The following is a 25,621-nucleotide window of genomic DNA, read 5'->3' as shown; positions in this document are numbered from 1 at the left end:
TCCAGCATCGTTTCTATCACCAACACCACATTTCACAACTACCAATGATTCTTTGTTTCGCATTCCAATCACCAGTAATTATCAATGCATCTTGACTGCACATTTGGTCAATTTCAGACTGCAGAAGTTGGGAAAAATCTTCAATTTCTTCATCTTTGGTTGGTGCATAAATTTGAATAGTAGTAGTATTAATTGGTCTTCCTTTTAGATGTATAGATATTATCCTATCACTAACAGCACTGTACTTCAGGATAGATCTTGAAACATTCTTTATGACAATGACTGTGATGCCATTCTTTTTTGTCATTCCCAGCACAGCAGACCATATGATTGTCTGATTCAAAATTGACTATCTGATTCAAAATGGACAATACCAGTCCATTTCAGCTCACATGTCTACCATACTGATCTAGATATCTAGACTGGTGAATGGATATATGGACCAAAGGCATTTAGCTGTTAAGACATGCCCCCACAAAACAAAGCCTGCACTCTCAGGGCCGTGCTCCTGCTCCCAGGCAGAATCGGAAAAGCCCTGGGACAACCTCTGACCCATCTGTTCCAAGAAATCTAGTGTAGGTAAACAGTAGATAAAAGGGAAGCTTTAAATAGTAAGAAATAATGGCATGCAGGGAGACAGGACGGCAACTTCAGAAGGATTCTGTAATTGTATTTTGCACAGTGCTTTAATTTTCACCTAAAATTCATTATTGGGTGTTTGCGTTATCTAATAGAAATACCACTAATGGATGACTTTAGCAAACAAGGATTTATTCTCTTACAGTGTGGGTGGCTAGGAGTCTTAGTTCAAAGTGCCAGCTCTAGGGCCTGGGTGACAGCCCCTCAACCTTGGGCTTCAGCTCTGCCTCTTGCACCCCACCCACTGAAGCTAGAGGCTTCCCTTTACCCAGGCAGCTGCTGGCTGCTGAGGCTGCCAACCCAAGGTCAACAAGTAAAATGTCATAGTCCCCAAATTATCAAGCAACATGGCAAGCTATTAGTTAAAGTCCAGAAAGTCTCAAGATTGGCAGATGACATAGTAGGCCACTGTGATGAAGACTTGGCCAAACGCAGGATCCAGATGTACCGTAAAGCTAGAGACCTTCCTTAAAGCTTCTTATATACTGGAAGTAGACCATATCCCTAAGGCAGCTACTTAGCTGCTCACAGTAGATTCCACCATGGTGTTGATTACCAGTCTCATCATGGGGAATAATTACATCCAGCTGCTCAGCCACTTAAAACCAGACCCAGCCAAGCTGACATATAACCTTAATTACCACAATGGGTACTTCATATCACTGCTACAAAATTCAAGAAATGTAGAAGTAAGCTATAAATGAGATAAAACAGCACATATTAAAATGTAAGATTCTCCTGATTGTAGAAAGAAAGAAAACATACCTAATACAGTTAAAGTTGCCATGGCAACTGTGAAGTTACGTGTGCCTGGGGTAGTGGCCCGACAAACATATACTCCAGCATGTTGCAGCCGGACATCAGATATCATGAGATTACCATTTCCAAGCACCCGAGTATTAAAGACATCAATGGACTTATGATCTATTTCAAAGAGAAGTCTTCAGTTAAAACAATGTAATAACATACGATCTAAAATTATATCAAAATACCTCTATCTAAGCAATACAATCATGAAATGCACGTTTTTCCATATTAAACCTCAATCTCTACACACTGAAGTGCCAAAAAGTAAAAAGTTATGAATTGCCAAATGTGCTTTGTGTGTAAAATAAACATCTATCAGGTTTCACTAGAAATAAAAGTTAAAGAAAGTATCTTTTAAATTTTTTTTCTGAGAAGACTTACCAAGGCGGCTCCAAGAAATGATTGGTTTGGGATTTCCTGTGGCCATGCATTCCAAAACAACTGTCTGATGAAGAGAAGTTGTTATGTTCTGTGGACCTGCTATAATGGTTGGTGTGTGGAACAGTTTAGACTCCTCAGCTTTTTGAGTACAAGGAAGAAAGAACAATAATATTATAAATTAAGATATAACCAATGTCAGGAGTTAAAATATCTTCTCTTGTTCACATTTGATTAAGGTTCATTTAATACATTACATCCATTTTGTACTTTCATTAATCTTGTTAAGAATTTATATGACAGTGAGGGAGAAAAGAAGTATGAGAGTGCCTTTATCTTTATCTTTCATATCAGACACTACCTAAAATTAAAATGTGTCATTAAAAATATAATGTCACCCTCTTACATTTTTAAATTTTTTTTAACCTTAAATATCTTTTAGGAAATAAAAACTCTTGTGAAGAATAAACAACATTTGTGTGAAGTTCAACATTGTCTTTAGTTTAGTTTTTCTTCCACTACATTCAAGTTCATTTGAATTTGTTTTAAAATAAAAGTTAATGAGGAAAGGATACAGGTAACTACAGGGAGGAAGCGGAAGAGAGGTGTTATATTGTGGGGAACTGCAGTCAGTGTTGTGAGACAAAATGCGTATGAACTGTGTATGGAAAATGAATTTGCTCTGTAAACTCTCACCCAAATCACAATAAATGAATAAATAATAAAAGAAATAAAAGCTAGAATCTATATACGATCCCATTTTAATAAAAACATGGATTTCCTTCTTTATATTCATTTATCTATCTAGCTATTTTTCTTGCTACTCACGTATGGTAAAATATATAAAATTATGTTCACTTAATGTTAACAATGATAATTTCTGGATGTTGGGATTGACTGATATATTTTTAAGTTTCTATGTTGATTAAATGCTTTATTAACGCATATGTATTGCTTTTACCAAAACAAATAATGATTTTTCTTAAAATAACAAACAGGTAACAAATACATCTTTACTGACAGTGGACAATTCTGGTGGAAATGGATGACAATTTTTCTCTTTTTTTGTATTTCATATTTCTAAAGTAAAATTGATTCAAGTATTTATAAAACAAATATTCAACCATTCTTAAAGATGTTAACATACCAAAATGAGTTAGCTGTAAAAGAAGAGTTGCTTAATAGATAAAGATAACTATTTTCCAAATAAACCAAAAACCAAACCAAACTCACTGCCATTGAGTCAATTCTGACTCCTAATGACCCCCTTTTGGGATTCCAGGGTGGTAAATCTTTACGGAAATAGATTGCCCAGTCTTCCTTCCAAGGGGTGGCTGGTGGGTTTGAAACGCCAACTTCTGGTTAGAAGTCAAGTGCCTTAGGCACTATGCTACCAGAGATTATAATAATTTAAATGAAATTAAAACACTACTTTGTGGCATTCTTTAATATTAAAGCCAGAGGAGGAAAATAATGTCAATAGACTACAATAAAGAGTCACAGAGATTGGAAAATAAGTTTTTGTGTGGTACCTGTAATCACTGTTAGTGAGGCCTCCATACTTTTACGTCTGTGGGCTACAGTAGCAGCAACACAGCGATAATTCCCAGCATCCTTTTGGCCAACATCATAGATCTGCAATACCCCTGTTGGTAGGGCAGTTATCCTATTATGAAAATTAATATATTAAACTCTTTGTAGTAAATGTTATGCTTTACTTTAAAACACATACAAGATTAATTAATACCTTCAATCTTTTAAAAGTATTAGATGTAATGCTTTTAAGATCTTTTATATTTTTAGCTTGATTCTATTATTTTCATTTCAATCACTACAGCTCTCTAAAATATAAATAATCCTGCAGTATGTACTTTGTATGATTCGTCTATTCTACAGAGTCTCATTTGACACTTTTGCTTAGATTTACTTAATTAGTGGCCCAGAGCTTAGTATGATTTTCAAATTTCCAATTTCTTGACTGTAATTATTTATTCTGTTAATCATAGCATTCTACTATACATGTTAGAAAAAAAAAAGGTACTTCCTTGAATAACTTCTTCTATCCTAACGTTCTTCTATCATTTCAGCAAACAATTTTTACCTAGTTAGGAATACAGGTATACAGGAACAAAACATTTTGAGGTTGCTACTAAGTTCCTGATCACCACCCTCCAAGCCCAGGTATGGCATGTTGCAAATGTGTGAGTGATGGAGATAGGGGGCTTAGAAATAAAAGGCAGAGACAGGACTGGGCAACTACTAAAGTTTACACTAGTGAAACTGCAATTTGATTTCTTAAACCTTGTTATCCAGGTGGTCCTACGGCTGGAACAGATAGTTGAGGAAAGCAACAAAGCAGTAGGAGAGACTATTTGAATTCTGATCTGAACCGAAAACACCAGGACCCATATCTCATGTGCCAGAGACTAATTTATTTCTTTGATTAAGTTTGAAATGTCTTAAACTGTTCTTACTACTCTAAAATGAAATTACCTTTATAATGCTATTTCCTCAAAGAATACTATAATGAAGTCTTTTTTAGTACCTGTACCTGTAGAGACAAAAGCTATATTTACCTGTCCATAGATATAGGCAGAGTTGTCCGATTTAATTCCCATGTTATGATTGCAGGAGGGTTTGATGAAACCTTGCATGCAAATCTAGCAACTCCACCTTCATGGACCTCAGTGGAAACTGGCTGAACTTCAAATGCAGAAATAGCTATAAGATAAAGTTTGACAAACTTAGAATAAATACATAACAACTATATTTGGAAATAACATTATGCTAGATATTATTTATCAGAGCTGAACTCCTGCCCAGACATAAGACCAATCCCAACTTAACTCCCATTTTGCCACTGTTGACCCAATTCCAACTCATAGGGATGCTAGAGGACAGCGCAGAAGTGCCCCACATGGTTTCCAAGGCTGTAAATCTTTACAGAATCAGACTGCTACATCTTTCTCCTGTGGAGTGGCTGGTAGATTTGAACCACTGAACTTCTAGTTAGCAATTGAACACTTAATCACTGAGCCACCCAACTTAACTAACACAAAGATAATTCAGGGAATAATTTTAGAAAAACCATTAGACAAATCCCCATGCCTCAAGGAGTCTTGCCTTTTCCCAGAACGAAATTCTAAACAGTTTCTCATAAAACCATCTATTTGGAAAGAAAATTAATATAACAGAAACAAAAATAAACAGTTAACAACAGTATATGATTATATACTAACTGTGCATTACAAACTTCAAATATTACTATATTTCAGAGAAGAAAAAATATCAATAAAGATAGGTTAGTCAGGTAAGATTATTTACAGAGATTGATTTTGGATTGGCTTTTGAAGACAGTTCACTGGGTTTAAATGGAATGGGGACATCAGGACATTCCAGGTGAAAGGAATAACATGAAGGCAAGCACAGAGGCGAGAAATACACAGCCTGTGTTCAGAGGATTGTGAAGAAACACCCAGCGCTACTGTAAATGTTCTGGTTACCTAATGCCACTCTGACAGGAATATACCATAAATGGGATGGCTTGAACAAACAGGAGTTTATTCTCTTACAGTTTTGAAAGTTAGAAGTCCAAGTTCCAACTGCCAGGCTCTAGGGGCTGGGTGAAATCCCCTCGACCTTGGGCTTTAGCTCTGCCTCTTGCTCCCAGCCCATGGAAGCTGGAGGCTTTCTTCACTCAGGCAGCTGCTGGCTGCTGAGGCTGACAAACAGTAGACTGACAAGTAGAAAGGCACATTCCTGGTATTACCAAATCACATGACAGGCTGCTGAAAAATCACTTGGCAATATACAGGATTCAAGAGTGCCAAAAGCAAGAGACCTACCTCAAAGCTGCTTCTTACACACTGGAAGCAGCCCACATCCCTAAAGCAGCTACTCAGCTGCTCCAGTAGATTCCACCATGGAGCTGATTACAGATCTTACCTTGGGGAATAACTACATCAAGCTGCACAGTCACTCAAAACCAGGCCCAGCCAAATTGATACATAACCTTAATTACCATATACAGTAATTCAGATTATGGGTTTATGGGAAAGTTGTTTTATGGGAAAGTAGTAGGAGAGATAAAGTGGATTTGTACCATGATACAAATTCAGGTATCACTGAAAACATTTTTAGCAGAGAACTGCCATGAATAGTAAAGTCTGGTAAAACTAACCAGGCACTGCTATAAACAATGTATTGAAGAAAGAACCTCAACTCAAGTCAAAAGCCCAACAACAGGTTGTTTTAATGGGAATGATAGTAATGAATGAGAAGTGGAGGGACTCTAGATTGGGTTCTTATTGGATGCAGAAGTATTTCTGTGTTTAGAATCAAATAAGGTTGGTATTGATGGAGCAAAATGAGAAAACAGAAAGGAGAAATGGTGTGTCTGATGCATAAAAGGTGGAGAAACTGAAGAGATTACTTTTAGGCTCATGTGTTTTCAAAGCAGAGATAAATCTTGAAGTGTTGATATTTTCTAGAGACAATTTTTCTTTACCCTTCTATGCAGGCCTCCAGAAACTAGTCTTCAGTGTTCTTGTCTTCACGTTTTGAAGGAGTCCAGACTCCAGAGAACAGTGTGGTTTTCCCTTCCCTCCACTAAATCTTTTAGGATATAAAGAAAGGCCCTCACTTGTAGTCTTATGCCCCTTCCTCAGACTCTAGATCAAAAAGTGTATTTGCCTTTACAGTTTATTAATAAAGGGATAATTATGAAGAAAAAAGAGGGAATAAGGCTTAGGTGAACTAATGCTTCATTAGACTTAAAAAGGGCAAAAAGGTCAGAGAAGACTAACAAATTCTGCTTTGGATTTTACTCCATTATCGAGTCAGACCTGACTCATAGCGACCCCTCCTTGGGTTTCCAAGGCGGTATCACAACGGAAGCAGATTTCCCAACCTTCCTTCTGAGGAGTGGCTGGTGGGTCTGAATAGCCAGCCTTCTGGTTAGTAGTCAAGTGCCTTACGCACTACATCACCAGAGCTCCCAGAAAGATCACAGGCCTTTAAAAGTACAGGAAAAAATCAATGAATAATGGTGAAGACATTGTTAGGAGAATTTATTTCCAAAAAGGGTAGAATAAGGTGAATAATTATTTGCGTATGTAACAAAACTTTCTGCTTCCTCAAGAAGAGCTGTTCTCTTACATACAACACTAAAAGCACAAGCAGTAAAAGGAAATACAGATAAACTGGACTACAACAAAATAAGAAAAACTTTTGCAGACCAAAGGGCATTATTCTTCCCCGTGGCTTATAAAAATAGTTGAGGTCTCTCCCAACCTCAAAACAAACAATCAAAATCCTCAACTTCTCTATATATCACCTGGTCTATCAGTAATTGGCTCTTTTTCCTGCCCATGGCATCAAAACATCTCTAAAGAGTTGATAGAAGCTGTCTCTCCTTCCTCTCTGACTTTATACCTCAACCAACGTAATCTGCTTTTTTCCCCTATTATTTTACTGAAGCAGTGTCTATGATATGGCTCTACACACTCTTTCTATTTCTCTGACTCTCCTTCCTCTCTTCCTTTTCAGGGACTCTTCCTCCTCTCTGCCCTTTCATTTGTAGATTCTCTGTTCTTCTCACTCTCCACCATCTCTCTGTTGATTTCCTTCACTTTCTGTTTTTCAACTACATCCATTTGTTGTTGCTGATTCTCCAAAATGTATCTCCGGCCTAGGATGCCATCCCCAGAGTTTCATAATTGTGGCTCCAACTGGCCACTGGACATCTTTACCCTGTATTTACAAAAGGCACTTAAACTCATCATGTCCAAATGAAGTTAAGTCTTTCCTGCAAGTATCTATCTCTACCTTGGCTTGTCAAACTACTATCCAGCTACCCAACTTAGCTAGACACTACTGAGACTTCTGCAATCTTTTTATTCAACTGTTTATTCCCACTGATTTTAACTTGTGAACAGCCCATTCCCTTCTTTGTCTATCACTCGGACCACTATAACTGCCTTTTAACTAGTGTCTCCATTTTCAGCTGCCTCTTTCCCCTTCAAATACATCCTGTTGGCATCCACCAGGGTTTGCTATGGCTGCATGTGACCCACAAATGGCTTCCATCTATTAATTCAAAGGCTTTTTATAAGTCCACCTACTACTACTAAAATCAAAAAGGAACAATCTTACAAAAGATTATTCCAATTTTAAATGTTGTCAAGAAGCATTATGTCTCAACAACTCTTTAAATCTTAAATTCCTTACTGTAATTATTAAAAAATTTAATACATGTGGTGTAACCTGTGAGAGCCAGAACTTGATGGGTCTGCCTTGTTTTTCTGGGTCTCACAAGTTTTGCACTTTAACAGGGGGCAATCTTACCACATATCTATCACTCTCTATTAGTGCAAAATAATTGCGTTTGTCCTCTCTGATGGGTTTCCTCTTTACACAGGTTCTGGCTCTCATAGGTTTTAATGTATATCCTTGCTATGGCAAAAGGAACAAATGTCCTTCTTTATGTCCACCATACATTTCTAACTCTTTTTAACTGGGTACAGTTTCATTGGCTAACTTTGGCAAAGAGAAGGAGTGTGGCATTAATTACTCCAAAACCAAACTGTTTATATGGTAAGCATGCAACAGTATTTAGTCAATAGTAAATAGTTATATAAAAAACAATGAATAACTCTGCTATCAAAGATATACAATATAGCTGTCATATAATGGAGTTACCTTCCATGAATCACACATTAGTATCAATCCTATTATCTTTGTAATTACAGCACTTATTAACTTTGTAATTGTGGTAGTTAAAGTTGTGTGTCAACTTGACTGGGCCTGGTTGAGTGGCTGGGGGCAGCTGGTGGTAGTTTTTCCCCATGGTGAGACTGGCAATCAACTCCATGGTAAGATCTACCACAGCAACTGAGAAGCTGTTTTAGGAATGTACTCTGCTTCCCATATGTAAGAAGCAGCTTTGGGAATGGTTTCTAGCTTATGGCATGCTTGAACCCTGCATGTAGCCATGTTGTTGTTCAGCAGCCTACCATGCTCTGCTGACCTTGGGACTTTTAGTGGACTTAAGTTAATGGCCTGTCATGTGGTTTGGTAACATCGGGACGGTGCCTTTTTACTTGTCAACCTTGGGCTTGTCAGTCTCAGCAGCCAGCAGCCGTCTGAGTGAAGAAAAGCCTCTAGCTCCAAAGGGCCAGGAACAGGAGGCAGAGCTAAAGCCAAGGCTGAGGGGATTTCACCCAGCCCCTAGAGTCTAGCACTTTGAACTTGGACTTAAAGCTTCCAAACTGTAAGAGAATAAACTCGTATTTGTTCAAGCCATCCCATTTATGGTATATTCTTGTCAGAGCGGCACTAGGTGACCAGAATAGTAATTAACTCATACTCACTGGCTCGGAATCATGCAATTCTTCATAAAATAATGGGCCACATTAACTGTCTCTCCTGTGCAGCAAAAGATTTAAATCACATTTACTTTAGAAAAAAATTTAGGCTAAAGTAATCACTTCTAAATTCCATCATCCAACAAATATTGATTCAGTGCTTGTTATATTCCAGGTGCCAAGTACTCAATGATGAATAAAACTGACAGAGAATCCGCCATCAGGGCACCTCTGTCTAATGGTAAGGTAAGGCATTTAACTAAATTTTTATGCAAGGACATAATTTCAAACTGTGATAAATGATATGTAAAAAAGAGTATTATGAAAGCATATAACAGAAGTTTTGAGTAAATGAATCACCACAGAAATAACAATAACTTATTATACATTATAGGACTAGGTACTACATTCAGTACATTACATGTTCTAGTTTATTTAATCCTCACCACCATTATTACATAAATTTGCAACTTGTAAGTGGTGAAGCTAGGATCTGAATACAGACAATTAATCTCCAGAGACCCTATGTGAATTCTCCCCGGAGTAAAAGTTTGAGATCACCAAACTTCTATGTGGAAAATAAAAACTGCTGGTTCTATTTCCAAGCAATTCTGCTGCTTGAAAGATATGCTGCATAAGCTGACATCCACTGGCTTTCTATCTGGGTAAAAATACACATGAAGTTCCTAGATTTCCAAAACAAAATAATACCTTTAACTTCCTGCCTTTTATAACTTAGAACCTATAGCTCTCATCTCTAGCAAGAGTATTTGTACTTCTAGGAAACAGTTAAAAATATATGAATGCATGTCAACTTAATTATACCACTTCAGTCTGAAGTTTATTTAGGAATAAAATATTTTAAAAATAAATCTATTTAAAAAGGATAATTTACTTAATAGAATATTAACTATTCCTTTATTGTTATTCTCCTAGTTCTAAGACCGCATATGTTTTGATCATGAAAAGTCCAAATGCTGAGAAAAACAGAGAGAGAGAAAGAATAAAGAGATTGAGACTGACTGGGATATCAGAAACAGGGAGACCAACTATGAGTCTACATTAGAACGGTATACCACTCATCTGTCAGTTTGTCATACTGTGAGGCTTGTGTGTTGCTGTGATGCTGGAAGCTATGCTACCAGTATTCAAATACCAGCAGGATCACTCATGGTGGACAGGTTTCAGGAGAGCTTCCAGACTAAGCTTGGGAAGAAGGACATGGCCATGGTATTTTTCAATCATCTCATATGCATGTGAAAGCTGGACAATGAATAAGACAACTGAAGAATTACTGATGCATTGGAATCATGGCTTTGGTAAAGAATACTAAATATACTATGGACAGCCAGAAGAATGTCTTGGAAGAAGTACAGCCAGAATGCTCTTTAGAAGCAAAGATGGCAAGACTTCATCTCGTATACTTTCAACATGTTATAAGGAGGGACCAGTTCCTGAAGAAGGACAACATACATGCTTGGTAAAGTAGACTCAGCAAAAAAAGACCTTCAATAAGATGAATTGACACAGTGGCTGTGACTCAAACATAGCAAATATTATGAGGATGGTGTAGGACTGGGCAGTGTTTAACTCTGCTGTACACAGGGTTGCTAAGCATCAGAACCAACTCAATGGCACTTAACAACAACAATTAGAATAGCAGAAAAGAATATGCTGTGGGTTTGAGTGATGGCAGAGTTAACAGGAATGGAAGGGAGGGGTGCATGCAAGAGACCTTGTACATTGATGTGATGAGGTGTTCAAGGAAGAGAGTGGGAAGAACCCATATGGTTCTGCAGTTTCTGGCCTGTGTAGCTAGAAGGGTAAAGGATACTATGCTAAGGTCCCTGAACAAAGAACACAGGAACACAGAAGGAAAAACAGAGTCAGTGAATCACGATTAGAGACACTGATTTGATCAGAATGAGAAGGAATGAGACTTGTTAAACAAGACTGGGCAACCGCAAAATTAGGTCTGGTATTAAATAATATAAATAACTCAAATATCTATTCATTCTGATTTTTTAGCTGATGGCTCTCAGGTGTCACAATTCATTAAGATTTAAAGAAATAAAATTTATATATTAAAAAAAAGACTACCCAGTAGCGACTGGGATCTTAAAAGCTTGCAAGCAAGCTGCCATCTAGATGCAACAATGGGTCTCTCTGCATCTGGAGCAAAGAAGAATGAAGAAAACCAAAAATTCATGGAAATAATTAGTCCTAGGGACTGGTACACCATCTGATCTGCAGCCTATACGACTATGAGACCAGAAGAACTAGGTGGTGCCGCCTGGTTACCACTGTCATCCACTTGGAAGGGGAGCTATGTAGGAGATCCTGGATAGAGAGGGAAAACAATGTGGAACAAAACTCAAAATCATTTGGAGAAATAAAAAGGGGGGGGGGGGACCAGGTTTGCTGGTCTGATAGAGCCTGGTGGAACCGCTGAGACTATGGCTCCTAGCTGCCCTTCAGCTCTAGAATTGAACCCACACCTGTGGCTTCCAGCCAAACAAAAGACAGGCATATGAGGTGAACATTTACCTGAGGTAGACACACTCCTTGGAGAGAAAAATCATGGGAGAAAGAAGGGCTGCTTATGCACAGGGAGACAGCTCAGGGGGTAGGAGTGCATAGAGGGATGGACACAGGGAAGAGGTAACTATCAGGAGGAAGTAGGAGGGGAGCTGTTACATTGTGGTAAATTGTGATCAATGTCATAAGACACAGTGTATGTGAACTGCTGTATGGAAAGTGAATTTGCTCTGTAAATTTTCACCCAAATCACACACACACACACACACACACAAAGACTACTCTAAAGAAAAATAGATTTAGAGAAAGTCATCCTTAAAACTTTATGATAGCAGCATACAAAACATCAATGTATAATGAGTAAAATTAGCAAAAAAGGGGATTTCTTCCTTCTGAGGTCCTGTTAGAACCATTCCGGAAGGACAATATTTACAGTTTTGCGAGTTCTAATTTATTCCCATTTCTTGGTAATAGAAGTGAAGGTATTAGAAAACTGAGGAAGGGGAGGTTAAGACTAAGGAAAAAGCTTTAGCTGGTTTAAATAGGGAACCCTAGTGAGGCAATGGCTAAGCACGTGGCCGCTGACTGAAAGGTCAGTGGTTCTAACCTACCAGCCGCTCCATGGGAGAAAGATGAAGCAGTCTGCTTCCAAAAGATTTCCAGCCTTGGAAATCATATGGGGTAGTTCTACTGAGTACTTTAAGGGTCACTATGAGTTAGAAAAGACTCAATGGCAATGGGTTTGTGTTTGGTGATTTTGGTAGCTGGTTTAAAGAAAATCAGGAATAAAAGCCAATACAATACAGGGCATAATTTAGGTGTATGAAGGGAGGCAGTACAGCAGCATGGCCTTATGGTTAAGAGTGCAGATATTAAAATCCATACACGTGGGTTTGAACCACAGCTTTGCATTCATTATCTCTGTGCCCTTCAGAATTTACTCAACCTCAAGTCTCACAGTATCAGTATGCCTCAGTAAAATGGGAATTATATTTTATAAGAATACTGTAAGCGTAACATTAAATTTTATACACATATGTATGTGTGTGTGCGCACAAACACACAGAATGAAAATGCGAGCTTGTACGAGTTGATTCTGACTCTTAACAACCCTACAGGATAGAACTGCCCCAAAGGATTTCCAAGGCTGTGATCTTTAGGGAAGCAGACTGCCTCATCTTTCTCCTCTGAAGCAGCTAGTGGGCACAAGCTGCCCACTAACTAACTAACTTTTCAGTTAGCAGCCCAGGGCTTTAACCATTGCAACATCACACCACCTAAACTTTCAATAGTGGCTGCTAACCAAAAGGTCAGCAGTTTGAATCTACCTGTGATTTTTGGAAGAAAATACCTGGTGATCTGCTCCCATAAAGATTACAGCCTAGGAAATCCTGCAGGACAGTTCTGCTCCAATAAGGTTGCTATGAGTTGAAACAGACTTGACTACACACAATAACAATAGTGGTGCTGGTTGTGCTAACAGCGATAGGGTGTTGTGCTATAAATAGACTGGTTTTACTTTAGAATGAAAGCTTCAAAAAAGTTTAATCAAAGGATGTTAGTGACCATTATGCAGCAACATTAAAATTTAAAGGCTAAATAAAGGCAAAGGTATTCTAAGATTTTAAATGTTCCTGTTCTTTTCTACCAAGACAGATTTATATAGGCTTTGAATAAATTACATAAAATGGAGAAAAACAAAATAATTTTTCCCCTTGAAAATGTGCATAGATAAATTGCTGAAGGAGATAAAATCCATAACTTCTGTGAAACATGATAATGGGGGGTAGATTACGAGAAGACTGAGAATTAAGATCAGATGACTTGCTGCTGTTAGTGGCAGGATTATGCATACCTGTTTTCTTACTCTTAATTTTCTTAAATTGCTTCTACAAAAACACATAAGTAAGAAAAATTAATGCTATTTAAGATAAATTACAGACATTTGTATCAACGCTTAGAAATGTTAGAAAAGCATACAAGGTATCTGTATTATAAAAGCCTTAAACTTTGCTTCCCAGAGTGTTTTTCTGATTTTCCTATACATGGGGCATTAAATTAGTAAATGAATATGTCCTTCATAATGAATATTAATACTTGCTGCCTACGAGTTCATTCTACAAGACAGTAGAACTGCCCCCATCAAATTCCCAAGGCTATATACATCTTCACAAAAGCCTCATTTCTCTCCTGTGGATTGGCTGCTGGGTTGGAACCACTGACCTTTCAGTTAGCAGTTGAACACTTAACCACTGTACCACCAGGACTCTTTAATGAATGTTATAGCCCTTAAAACTTTAGTTCACAAACTATTATTCAGCAAAATGTTTTGTACTTATTTAAATGGTAACACGCCTCGTGTCCTCATGCAAATTTCACCTTTCTTCCTAATGTGCACATTGTTTCTGTCAGTTATGCATGATTTTACAAGTCTAGGAACTCCTTGTGAAACCTGACCTCTTTCTTCCCTCCAGTCAGTGCTAATATAAACCCCAGAAGAAGTCATTAAAGCAGTGCTGTTAAGAGGCCAGAGCTCTATAAAATGGGCAAGAAACAAGGCCTCAAGAAACATGCGTTGTCCTCAAAAACAACCTTGCAAACACAATAAATGTAAGTGCCTATTTTATTTGCAACTTCCTCCTCTTCACCCATCTACTTAATCATTTGTCTCCATGATTTACAGTTGAGGGGAGGGGGAGAAAAAGAAAAAGCAAATCAAATGCTATGATGAGAATGTTCTCCAAACTTTTATTTGGTCAGCAAACAACACATATACATTTGACTACAATATTAAACCAAAATGCCCTTCATGCTTCTAAAAGATGGTAATGAATAAAATGCTTAATAGATGTTGATTTTAAAATTAACTAAGCATTATAGATATGCAGCCTGGAATGACATGCCAACCAATAATTTTAAATAACTTCATAGATTATACCCTAATATAAAACAAATACACACCACATTACTTTCTTTTAAAAGCTGCACTCAAAATATTCTTTCACTAAACAGAAAATACTTAAGTAAGTCAGGATCGTGATGCAGGGTTTAAATTGGTGGTCCCACATACTGCAGATCAGCCAGGGATCTGGAGGCCTCTGCTGCTAAAAATTGCACTAGTTGCTGCCACACCCTCTCCTTGGGGAGTCCTGAATGGCAGGGGAATATGGCCAGCAGTCATGTTCCAGCCCCTGTGTGCTCCATGACTCTTAAGTCAGCAATCAGCAGCTTTAGGGAAAACCAGAAGCAGTTCATCAAGAAAACTGGGAGATTGCTGTATCAGATTCTTAAATGTCCACAATTTCAGAGTTTATCATTGAGGATTATATATATCCACATAAAGTTTATTTCTATGACACTGGACTTTCAAATCATGTATTTGCCTACTTCAGGCTTTAAAAATCAAAATATAGTTGTAACTTCTTGCCCTAACAGGCCCCAATTTGCTTTGAGCTGGGAAGCGGGAGAATGCAAGTGAGTGTGATGTAAAACTCAGGGATCTGATACCATCATTTAATTAAAGCAAGGAGGTATCAGTAGATAAAAATTAAGGAAGATACAGTACAGGTTTCAAATAGGAGTTGGAACTTAATTAATCCTTAAGAATAGAGAAGAAGTTATTCATGTATTTTCTAAGTAATTTTATAAGAAAACACATCTATTTAATAAAAATTATGTAACAACACAAATGTAATTGCCGCCTTTGATATCATCTCCTTTTCACAACCAAACTGAGTGTACATTTTATTTTATAAATAGGGGTACTGGTGGCGATGGCAGAATTCTCATTTTCCATAAGGGAGACCCAGGTTCAAATTCCAGCTGATATATGTGCCTCATGTGGAACTACCACCCAGCTTGGGTATTGCTGTAACGCTGAATGGGTTTTAACAAAATCATGGGAATGGCACAGAATTGAGCAGAGTTTCATTATGCTGTGCGTGGGGGTGCCAGGATTTGAGGGCCAACTCAACAACAGCTAACAACAACAACATTCTATAAATGGCTTATTACCTAACTTCTAATGAACATGTTATCTTCCTTGAATCTCTGCCAATTCTGATGACCCAGTGCTAAGTGGTACTTGTTCAAAGGAAGTGCTCAGATAAAAATTGTGTCTAAACAGATGTAAATAAAATGAAGGTGTGATAATGATGTGTGTCAATTTGGGTGGGCCGTCATCCTAATGGTTTCACAGTTATATAATGATGTAGTTTGATAGTGATATAATTATATAATCACCCCCTATAACATCATCATTCCACCAGTTGTAAGGGAAATTTCCTTGAAGGTGTGGCCTGCCTCCAATATATATATGGACTTCTGGCAAAGCTTACTTGCTCTGGACCCTGCATCTAGCTTGTCATCATCTAACTTCCAGTTCTTGGGAATCGTCAGTCTGCAGGCTATGAGCCAGCAACATGCATGTTAACTTCCAATACTGGGATTTGCAGGCCTCCACAGCCTGTGAGCCAGTAGCCTGCCATGTAACCTGCTGATCTTGGAGTCGTCAGCTGCTGCAGCTACATGAATCAGGAGAACCCTCCAGCTTGAAGCATGACCCATGGGACTTGCAGCTTCTATAACTGCATGAGGCATTCTCTTGAGATTAATTATCTATCTATCTATCTGCATCACCGGTTTTGCTTCTCTAGAGAACCCAGCTTCAGAGAGAAGGCTAGAAACTTTTAACAAAGTTGAGAATCAATGACTGTCAGAAATACATCCGATATGTAAAGTTTCCACAAACTATTTTCCAGTTTATTCCAAATGTATTCCTATTAGAGACACTTCTAATAACACCAGAGAATTCTTTGTATCTTCGATATTTCACCACTTCCACCCTGCAAATGGATAGATTTTGAGAACCCCTGTGCTCAATTTGGGAGCTCTGGTAGCATAGTGGCTAAGGCATTTGACTGCTAACCAGAAGGCTGGCGGTTCAAACCCACCAGCCATTCCTCGGAAGGAAGGTTGGGCAATTTACTTCCACAGTGATACTTCCTCAGTAACCCAAGGAGGGGTTGCTATGAGTTGGATCCAACTTGACGGCAGTGAGTTTGGTTTGGTTTGGTGCTCAATTTATTAGCCAGAGTGTGGCACAAGGTTCTTCAAATCCCCTCCTGTCAGCTGGGCTCTTCATATAGCATTCAACAAATGTTTCAAGAATGAACTCAATGAGCCATTTCTCCACCTCTCTCCTGTAAGCAACAGAAAACACTGCCTTTTATCTTCTTGATAAACATTGCCTCTTACCTTCTCATCCTCTTTTTTTCTAAGTTGTTCATCCCCTATTAACATAAATTCACTCACTGCCCCCTAAGATTCCTATCTAATCTTTCAAGATGTTGTCAGTTCAGTCCCATACAGGTAGATCTCAAATGAGCATAATGCTCCAGGCAGACTTTTTTTACTGGTTAAGCTACACTACTGTTCAGTTTTAAGAGGACTCCAGGGGGTGTTTTGGTTTAAGGTTTAAAGATTATCTCATGGCAATAGCTTCAGGGGTTCATCCATCCTCTGTGGCTCCAGAAAGTCTGGCTATCATGAGAATTTGAAATTCCGTTCTGCATTTCCCCCTTTTGATGAAGATTCTTCTACAATCTTTGATCAAAATATTCAATAATGGTAGCTGGGCACCATTCAATTCTGGTCTAATGGCAGAGGAGGCCATTGCTTGTGGTGGCAATTAGCCACACATTCATGTCCTCCTCCTATTCCTGATTCTCTTTCTTCCTCTGTTGTTCCTGGAGAACACATGCCTCTTACATGGCAGCTCAACTATTGAGTCCCACTCTTATGACTTCTTTTATTCTAATAAAGTATGAACAGTCCTATCAAAAACCTTTTCTTTTGCAATCATCTAAGAGCAAACACTTGACAACAATTGAGACAGGTAGGAAACAGCAAATCCCAATGTGTTAAATGAAAGCTGAAAAACAGAACAAAAAGATTAACTAATGTAACTAAAGATCAACCCACATCCTGGAACATGAGTTAAAGAAAGAACAAACAACCTTCCCAGTTCTGTTCTTTACTATGCTGAAAGATGGTTTTCAGCCAAACCAGTTTGATTCAGCTCTCCAGGCATGCCCACATCGCCTTGAGATGACTGCTATATGACCTTCCTGGGTACAAAAGCACCTACTGGGAATTGAACTGGCACCGTTAAGCCTTTGCGATGGATTCCATCACGAGCTGCTTTCTGCGCACATACCTAATTCCACCTCTTTTCCTTTTTGCACCCAAAACCCTTTATAAACCCCACCAAATCCTTTGTTCAGGGAGATAAAGGCTAGCATTAGCTGGTCTCTCTTTGTCTCCACCTGCAAGCTATTTTTTCTTTAATAAAACTTTGTTCATGTGGAAAGTCTGAGCCTCTTCTAGTCATTTTTGATCAGCAGAAGAGCCTGACGGGGCTTACCCCTAAGAAGAAGGACCCCAGTGACACAATAACATGCTAAATAGGCTGGTGCTGGTCAGTGTTGATGTGGAAAGATGAAGGAGCAGATGTGAGTCTTTATAACTTTGAAAATAGCAAAGATATTGTTCTTTGGAAAATTTAGAAGCAGTTCAACGAGGCGCAAAAGAAATTTTTCATTACAGAAAAGGGTAGTTTAATTGCTTTAGGAGAGAAACAAGACAGATGGGAAGAGCAGTGACAATGGTTGCACAATATCAAGAATATAATCACTGTCAATTAATTTTACATGCAGAAATTGTTGAACTGGTGAATATTTTGGTATGTATCTGTTCACAATAAAAAAAATTCAATAAATAAATATTGAGACATGGAATTTTGTTTGATGGTTAAATGAACAAATAAATGAATACATAGAGGTCACATACCATAAATGTGCAATAAACATTAGAAAGACCCCACTGCTGTTGAGCAGGATCTGACTCATAGTGACCCCATCTTGGGTTTCCGAGGAAGTATCACTACAGAAGTAGATTCCCCAACCTTCTCTCTGAGGAGTGGCTGGTAAGTTTGAACCACCAGCCTTCTGGTTAGCAGTCAAGTGCCTTAGGCACTATGCCACCAGAGCTCCTCAATAAACATTAGTTAGTAATAAAAATCAACGTGAAAACAGCAGCAGAGGTTTGCTGTCCAGTTAAGGAATGTGGTAAAGAAATTTCCAAGTTAAGTGAAAGGTTGAATGACTTTCATGCTCTCAAAAGTCCCTTCCATGATACAATTATTCCAGTGACATATGTTGTGCTTTTGATAGCTATATTACTGACACAAAGGCAGTTGTGGTACAATGAGAGATCATGATTAGAGGGTCTCAATTCTGGTCCTGACTCACTCACACATTGCTTTTAATGTGTGACCTTGGATAGTTCATAAACTCCCTTGAGGTAGTGTTACCCACTTCACAGGCTCTTTTGAGGAAGTAATGATATTAAAGGTGTGAGAGTGTTTTGTAGGCCCCACACTAGGGCTCCTGAGCTGGGATCTTAGCTACAAAGCAGGAGGCAAAACAAAACGAGAGACAGGATTCGGGTAAGGACCTGTATTCCATGTATTGTCATAAATGAGCTTTATGACCTCTTGGAAGTCAGCTCTATTTCTCAGCGTCCTCATATACAAAACAGTAGGATTTTTCTCAGCAATTGTTGTCATTCCTTTCAGTTCTGAAAAATCTTCTCAGAGCCATAATTCAGCATGTTCTGATTCATCTTCTAACTTGATATGATAGGACTTATGGATCTAATAGTAATTATTACTCTAGCTATAGCCATTGTAGCCATAGGAAAAAAAAAAAATGACTCAAAAGATGATTTTAGCCCTCAAGAAACATGTTAGCAAACAAGTACTAGAACCCACTATGTCCCAACTATATGTGAGATAATTTTCAATGACAAGTTTACTAAGGCTCGTTGTTGTTGTTATTGTTGTTATGTGCTGTCGAGTTGGACCTAACTCATAGCGACTCTTCCTTGGGTTTCCGAGGCAGTATCACTACGAAAGTAGATTGCCCCATCTTCCTTCCGAGGAGTGGCTGGTGAGTTTGAACTGCCAGACTTCTGGTTAGCAGTCAAGTGCCTTAGGCACTATGGTACCAGAGCTCCCTTGGGCTTAATTTTTAAATAGAGGGCTATGTTTTGTGTGCTGTCCCTCACCTTTCTATCTTCTGGTACCCCTTCAATGTTTTCATTTAACAAAAGAACAAGTATCAATAACTTGGCATCTGTTTCAAGGAGCCAAATTAGCAGTGATTCCAATGGGCTTGAAAGTTATAGTGTTTTATACCAACTGCCATCAATAATATTTACTAAAATGAAATTAACTCACCATTAGTTATGGTGGGAATGTGTTTAGAGGATAACCAAAAGAGTTAGAGAGAGACTATAAATGACTTTAAATTAGTCCAAATCTTTTAATATAATATTTTCAGCATCATTATTATTTTGTATGCTTGACTTTTAGCATGTTGTTGCTGTGTGCCACTGAGTCTATTCCAACTCACAGCTACCCTATATGACAGAGGAGAACTGCCCCATTGGGTTTCTTAGGCTGTAATCTTTATGGGAGGAGATCACCAGGTCTTTTCTGCTGTGGAGCTGCTAGTGGGTCTGAACTGCTGACCTATATAGGTTAGCAGCTAAGCTAGCATATGAGGAGGTACTTAATATTTATATCTGTTCATAGACATATGTATTATAAAGCACAAGACTGTGCTGGGACAGACACACTGGATTAACTGGTCAACAGCAGTGTCTGTGAAAAAAAAGATGAAGACAGTTATATATATTCTTATTGGCCTGAAGGATTCAAACAAGCCTGGAGCAGGGAACCCTTCATCCAGAAAACAGTATGAATATATTATTTAGTACATCTAGGAAAGGCTGGGCACAAAATATATGGAATAAAGAAGTGGTTGTTGTTGTTGTTATGTGCCATCGAGTCAGATCCGACTCATCTAAAAATAGGCAATTTTGCCCAGGTCAGCTCTGTCCTTATCTGTAGAACAAAAAAGCTACATCTCATTATGAAATACATACAGAAACAAAAAGGAACTAGAAGAGCCAAAAGGATTTTGGTAAAGAAGAACAAAATTGGATGTCAATTTCAAGGCTCAAGGTAATTCAAGACTTATGATAAAGCTACAGTAATCAAGGAAAGGTGGGTGTGGTGGTTAAATTTGTGTGTCAACTTGGCTGGGTCAGGTTGAGTGGCTGGGCTGGTGGTAGTTATTCCCCATGATGAGAGTGGCAATCAACCCCACGGCAGGACTTACCACAAGCAGCTGAGTAGCTGCTTTAGAGATGTGGTCTGCTATCCGTATATAAGAAACAGCTTTGGGAATGGTATCTAGCTTATGACACGCTTGAACCCTGCGTATATCCAAGTCATTGTTGAGCAGCCTTTCATGCTCTGCCAACCTTGGGCCTTTCAATGGACTTAAATTAACGGCCTGCCATGTGGTTTGGTAACATAGGCTTGTTATTTGTCCACCTTGGGCTTGTTAGCCTTAGCAGCCAGTAGCTGCCTGAGTGAAGAGATGCCTCTAGCTTTAGTGGGTCGGGAACAAGAGGCAGAGCTGAAGCCCAAGGTCGAGGGGCTTTCACACAGTCTCTAGAGCCTGGCACTTTGAACTGGGACTTCTAGTCTCCCAAACTGTAAGAGAATAAACTCCTGTTTGTTCAAGCCATCCCATTTGTGGTATATTCTTGTCAGAGTGGCACTAGGTATCCAGAACAGTAGGACCAGCAAAAGAACAAATATAAAGATCAAGGCAACAGGAAAACTCAGAAACAGATCGAGACAAATACATCAAATGATTTCTTAAAAAGTTGCAAAAGTAATTCAACAGAGAAAAGACAACCTTTTCAACACATTGTGCTCAAATAATTGAACTTCTATAAAAAAAAAAAAAAAGCTCACCTACTTGTCAGATTTTCTGTAAAAATTCACTTAAAATGGATCATTGACCTAAATGTAAAATGTAGAACTTTCAGAAGAAAACATAGAAAAATAATTTGTGATCTTGGGTTAGGCAAAGAATTCTTAAATACAATACCAAAAACACAATCAAAAAGAAAAGTGATAAAGTGGACTTCACCAAAATTTAAAACATTCGTACCTTAAAAGACATTGTAAAGAGAATAAAAAAATAAGCTGGGAGAGATTTTGCATATCAGATACTGACAAAGGATTTATATCCAAAATATATAAAGAATTCTCAAAACTTGATAAGAAAATAACCCAGTAAAGAATGGGCAAAAGGTTTGAACAGCTACCTCACCAAAAAAGATACATAGACAGCAAACAAACACCTGAAAAACTGCTCAACATTCTTAGTTATTAGAGAACTACAAATTAAACTACAATGAAACACGAATACACACCTATTGGACAGACAAATGGATAAACAGATAAATAGCTGGGTTCTGTCAAGTTAGCTCTGACTCATTATGATCCTATGTACAACAGAACAAAACACTGCTTGGTCCTACATCATCTTCATGATCACTGGCCTGTTCACATTCGTAGTTGTAGCCACAGAATCCATAGAAATGTGCTAACTCATCTCACCAAAGGTCTCCCTCACCCTCATAGGCCCTCTTCTTCACGAAATAAATGTCTTCCTCTGGGACTGATTCCTCCTGATGATGTGTCCAAAGCAAGCAATGTCCTGTTGTCATCTATAAGGTTTTCATTAGCTAATTTTTGTAAGTAGATTACCAACTTTTATTCCTAGTCTGTTTTAGTCTAGAAATTCTGCTGAAACTTGTGCAACATGGGTGACCCAGCTGGTATTTAAAATACCAGCTGTGTAGCTTTCAGCATCACAACAACACACAAGCTACCACAGCAAGAGAAAACTGACAGGCAGTGGAATATTTATTAGACTGACAGGTAGTGGAATATTTATTAGAAATATCTCAAATAAAAAATACTGACAATACCAAGTGTTGGTGAGGATATATAGCACCTAGAACGCCTATATACACTGCTGATGGGAATGTACAGTCACTTTGGAAAATAATGTGGCAGCTTCTATACAGTTAAACACCATATGACTAGCAATCCAACTCCTAGATATTTATTCAAAATAATTTAAAACATCTGTTCACACAAAAACCTATACAAGAATGCTTATAGAATTTTTATCTGTAATCATCCAAAACTGGAAACAAATCAAACATCCCTCAAGTGGTGAACAGAAACACTGTGGTAAATCCATTCAGTGAAACACTACTCAGCAATAAAAGGGAACAAACTCTTGATGCATTCAACAACATAGATAAATCTCAAATGTATTATGCTAAGTGAAAGGAGACTCACCAGCCACCCCTCGGAAGGAAGGTTGGGCAATCTACTTCCGTAGTGATACTGCCTTGGAAACCCAAGGAGGGGTCGCTATGAGTTGGGTCCGACTCGACGGCACATAACAACATCAACAACAAGTGAAAAGAGCTGTACCCAAGAGGCTACATACCATATGGTTTCATTTATATAAGATTCTGGAACTTGCAGACTTTAATGGGGAGGGGGATAGTGTGACTACAACAGGCAACATGAGAGAATGTTTTGGGATGATGAAGCTATTCTATATACATTAATTGTGGTGACAGTTACACAGCTCTACATGTATCAATCTCAAATGTATTATGCTAAGTGAAAGGAGACTCACCAGCCACTCCTCGGAAGGAAGGTTGGGCAATCTACTTCCATAGTGATAACTGCCTCGGAAACCCAAGGAGGGGTCGCTATGAGTCAGGGCCGACTCGACGGCAAATAACAACAACAACACATATATCAAAACTCATACAACTGTACATACCCCCAAAGAGTGAATTTTGTTGTATGGCAATTTTTTTTTTCCAAAAAATGCTATTGAAATGGAAAAGCTTTTATTTTCTAACCACACTTAAAGAATTTTGAAATTAGCAAGATGAGGGTATATATAAATTTTTAAAAGCCAACTCCTACAGCACATCTACTTCTTTTGTGAAGTAGTCCCTAGTGATCTCTTTAATACTCCCAGAAAATCTATGGCAATGATTTTATCCTTTTTGCTTCACTGTATATTTCATCAGCTCAAAAGCTCAACTAGGCCTATATCTTTTCATCTTTTCTGCCACAGCATCACACATACAAAAGGCACAGGGTAGATAACTGGCAAACATAAATTAAAACATGCTTTAGGTACATATGCATTCAATTCAATGTCCACCTCCTCCACCTAGAGCACACAGTATAACATATAATAATAATCTGAAGGAGTCTAAGATGCTGAAAATAAATTTAAATTATCTTTATAATTTTGTTGTGGTGCCATCAAGTTGATTCTGACTCATAGCAGCGCTATGCAACAGGGTAGAACTGCCCCATAGGGTTTCCTAGGCTGCAATCTTTCTGGGAAAAGATTAGCCAGGTTTTCTCCCACAGAGCTGCTGCTGAGTTCAAACCACAGACCTTTTAGTTAGCAGCCAAGTGCTTAACCATTGTGCCACCAGGGCTTCTTTATAATGTTGTTGTTATTAAGTGCTGTTGAGTCATCTCTGAATCATAGTGACCCTATTAACAGGAGAATGAAACACTGCCTAGTCCTGTGCCAGCCTCATGATCCTTGCTATACCTGAGCCCATCATTGTGGCTACTGTGTCTATCCATCTTGTTGAGGGCTTTTCCCTTCTTCATTGACCCTCCACTTTACAAGATATCCTTCTCCAGGGAATGGTTCCTTCTGACAACATGACCAAAGCAGTTGAGACAAAGTCTGGCCATTCTTGCTTCCAACGAGCATCCTGGTGCACTTCCTCCGGGACAGATTTGTTAGTCCTTTTAGCAGACCAGGGTACTCTCCACATTTTTCTCCAACACCACAACCTAAAAGCATCAACTCTTCTTCGGTCTTCCTTATCCACTGTCCAGCTCTCATATGCATAAGAGGCTATTGAAAATACCATGGCTTGGGTTGGGTACACCTTAATCTTCAAAGAGACATCTTTGCTCTTCATCACTTGAAAGAGGTCCTCTGCAGATCTGCCCAATGCAATATGTTGTCTAATGTCTTGACTGCTGCTTCCACTGGTAGAGCCAAACAATAGGAAATCTTCAACAATTTCAATCTTTTCTCCATCCACCATTAAGCTGTTTACTAGACCAGTTGTGAGGATTTTTGTCTTCTTTATACTGAGATGTAATCCCACCTGCAGACCGTAGTCTTTAATCTTCATCAGGAAGTGCTTCAAGTCATCCTCACTTTCAGCAAGCAGAGTTGTATCATCTGCATATTATTAACACATATGCATATGTGTCATCTGCAGGTTGTTAATGAGTCTTCCTCTAATCCTGATGCCATGTTCTTCTTCATATACTCCAGCTTCTCAGATTATATGCTCACCATACAAGTTGAATAAGTATGGTGAAAGGATACAACCCTGCCACACTTCCTTCTTGATTTTGAACCATGTGGTATCCCCTTGTTCTGTTCATATGACAGCCTCCTGATCTATGCAGAAGTTCCTCATGAGGACAATCAATTGTTCTGGAATTCCCATTCTTCTCAATGTTATCCACAATTTGTTATGATCCATACAATCAAATGCTTTTGCATACTCAATAAAACACGAGTAAACATCTCTCTGATATTCTTTGCTTTCAGCCAAGATCCAACTGACATCAGCAATGATATCCCTCATTCCATGTCCTCTTCTGAATCCAGCTTTCATTTCTGGAAGCGCTCTCTCAATATACTGTTGCAACCATTTTTGAATTATCTTCAGTAATATTTTACTGAAATAGTGCCCCAGGGACAACTCAGGGACGCACAAAACAGCAGGGCAGAAGAGCAGGAGAAAGGGGATTAAAAGCCAGGAAGCCAGACAGAGGTACAGTCAGCCACAGGGACCCAGTTGGGGGTGATATGAGAGGTCTC

General features: G+C 38.5%; 1 protein-coding gene across 1 annotated transcript in view; it reads right to left on the bottom strand.

The window, feature by feature from the left end:
* The window catches only part of PRTG (protogenin), a 177,224-nt gene that overhangs the window by 73,988 nt on the left and 77,615 nt on the right, over nt 1–25,621 (bottom strand). Inside the window, exons 3-6 of the mRNA XM_007935142.2 lie at nt 4,401–4,545; nt 3,357–3,490; nt 1,828–1,965; nt 1,405–1,563 (exon numbers count right to left, since the gene is read on the bottom strand). Of these exons, the coding sequence (XP_007933333.1) occupies nt 1,405–1,563; nt 1,828–1,965; nt 3,357–3,490; nt 4,401–4,545 (576 nt within the window). The remainder of the gene's footprint in view (nt 1–1,404; nt 1,564–1,827; nt 1,966–3,356; nt 3,491–4,400; nt 4,546–25,621) is intronic.

This window comes from Orycteropus afer, unplaced genomic scaffold (assembly GCF_000298275.1).
Source record: "Orycteropus afer afer isolate SDZICR_OR568_19922 unplaced genomic scaffold, OryAfe1.0 scaffold00026, whole genome shotgun sequence".
Taxonomy (NCBI): Eukaryota; Metazoa; Chordata; class Mammalia; order Tubulidentata; family Orycteropodidae; genus Orycteropus; species Orycteropus afer.
Note: the sequence above shows the minus strand (reverse complement) of the source record. Positions and strands in the feature narration are given on the sequence as shown.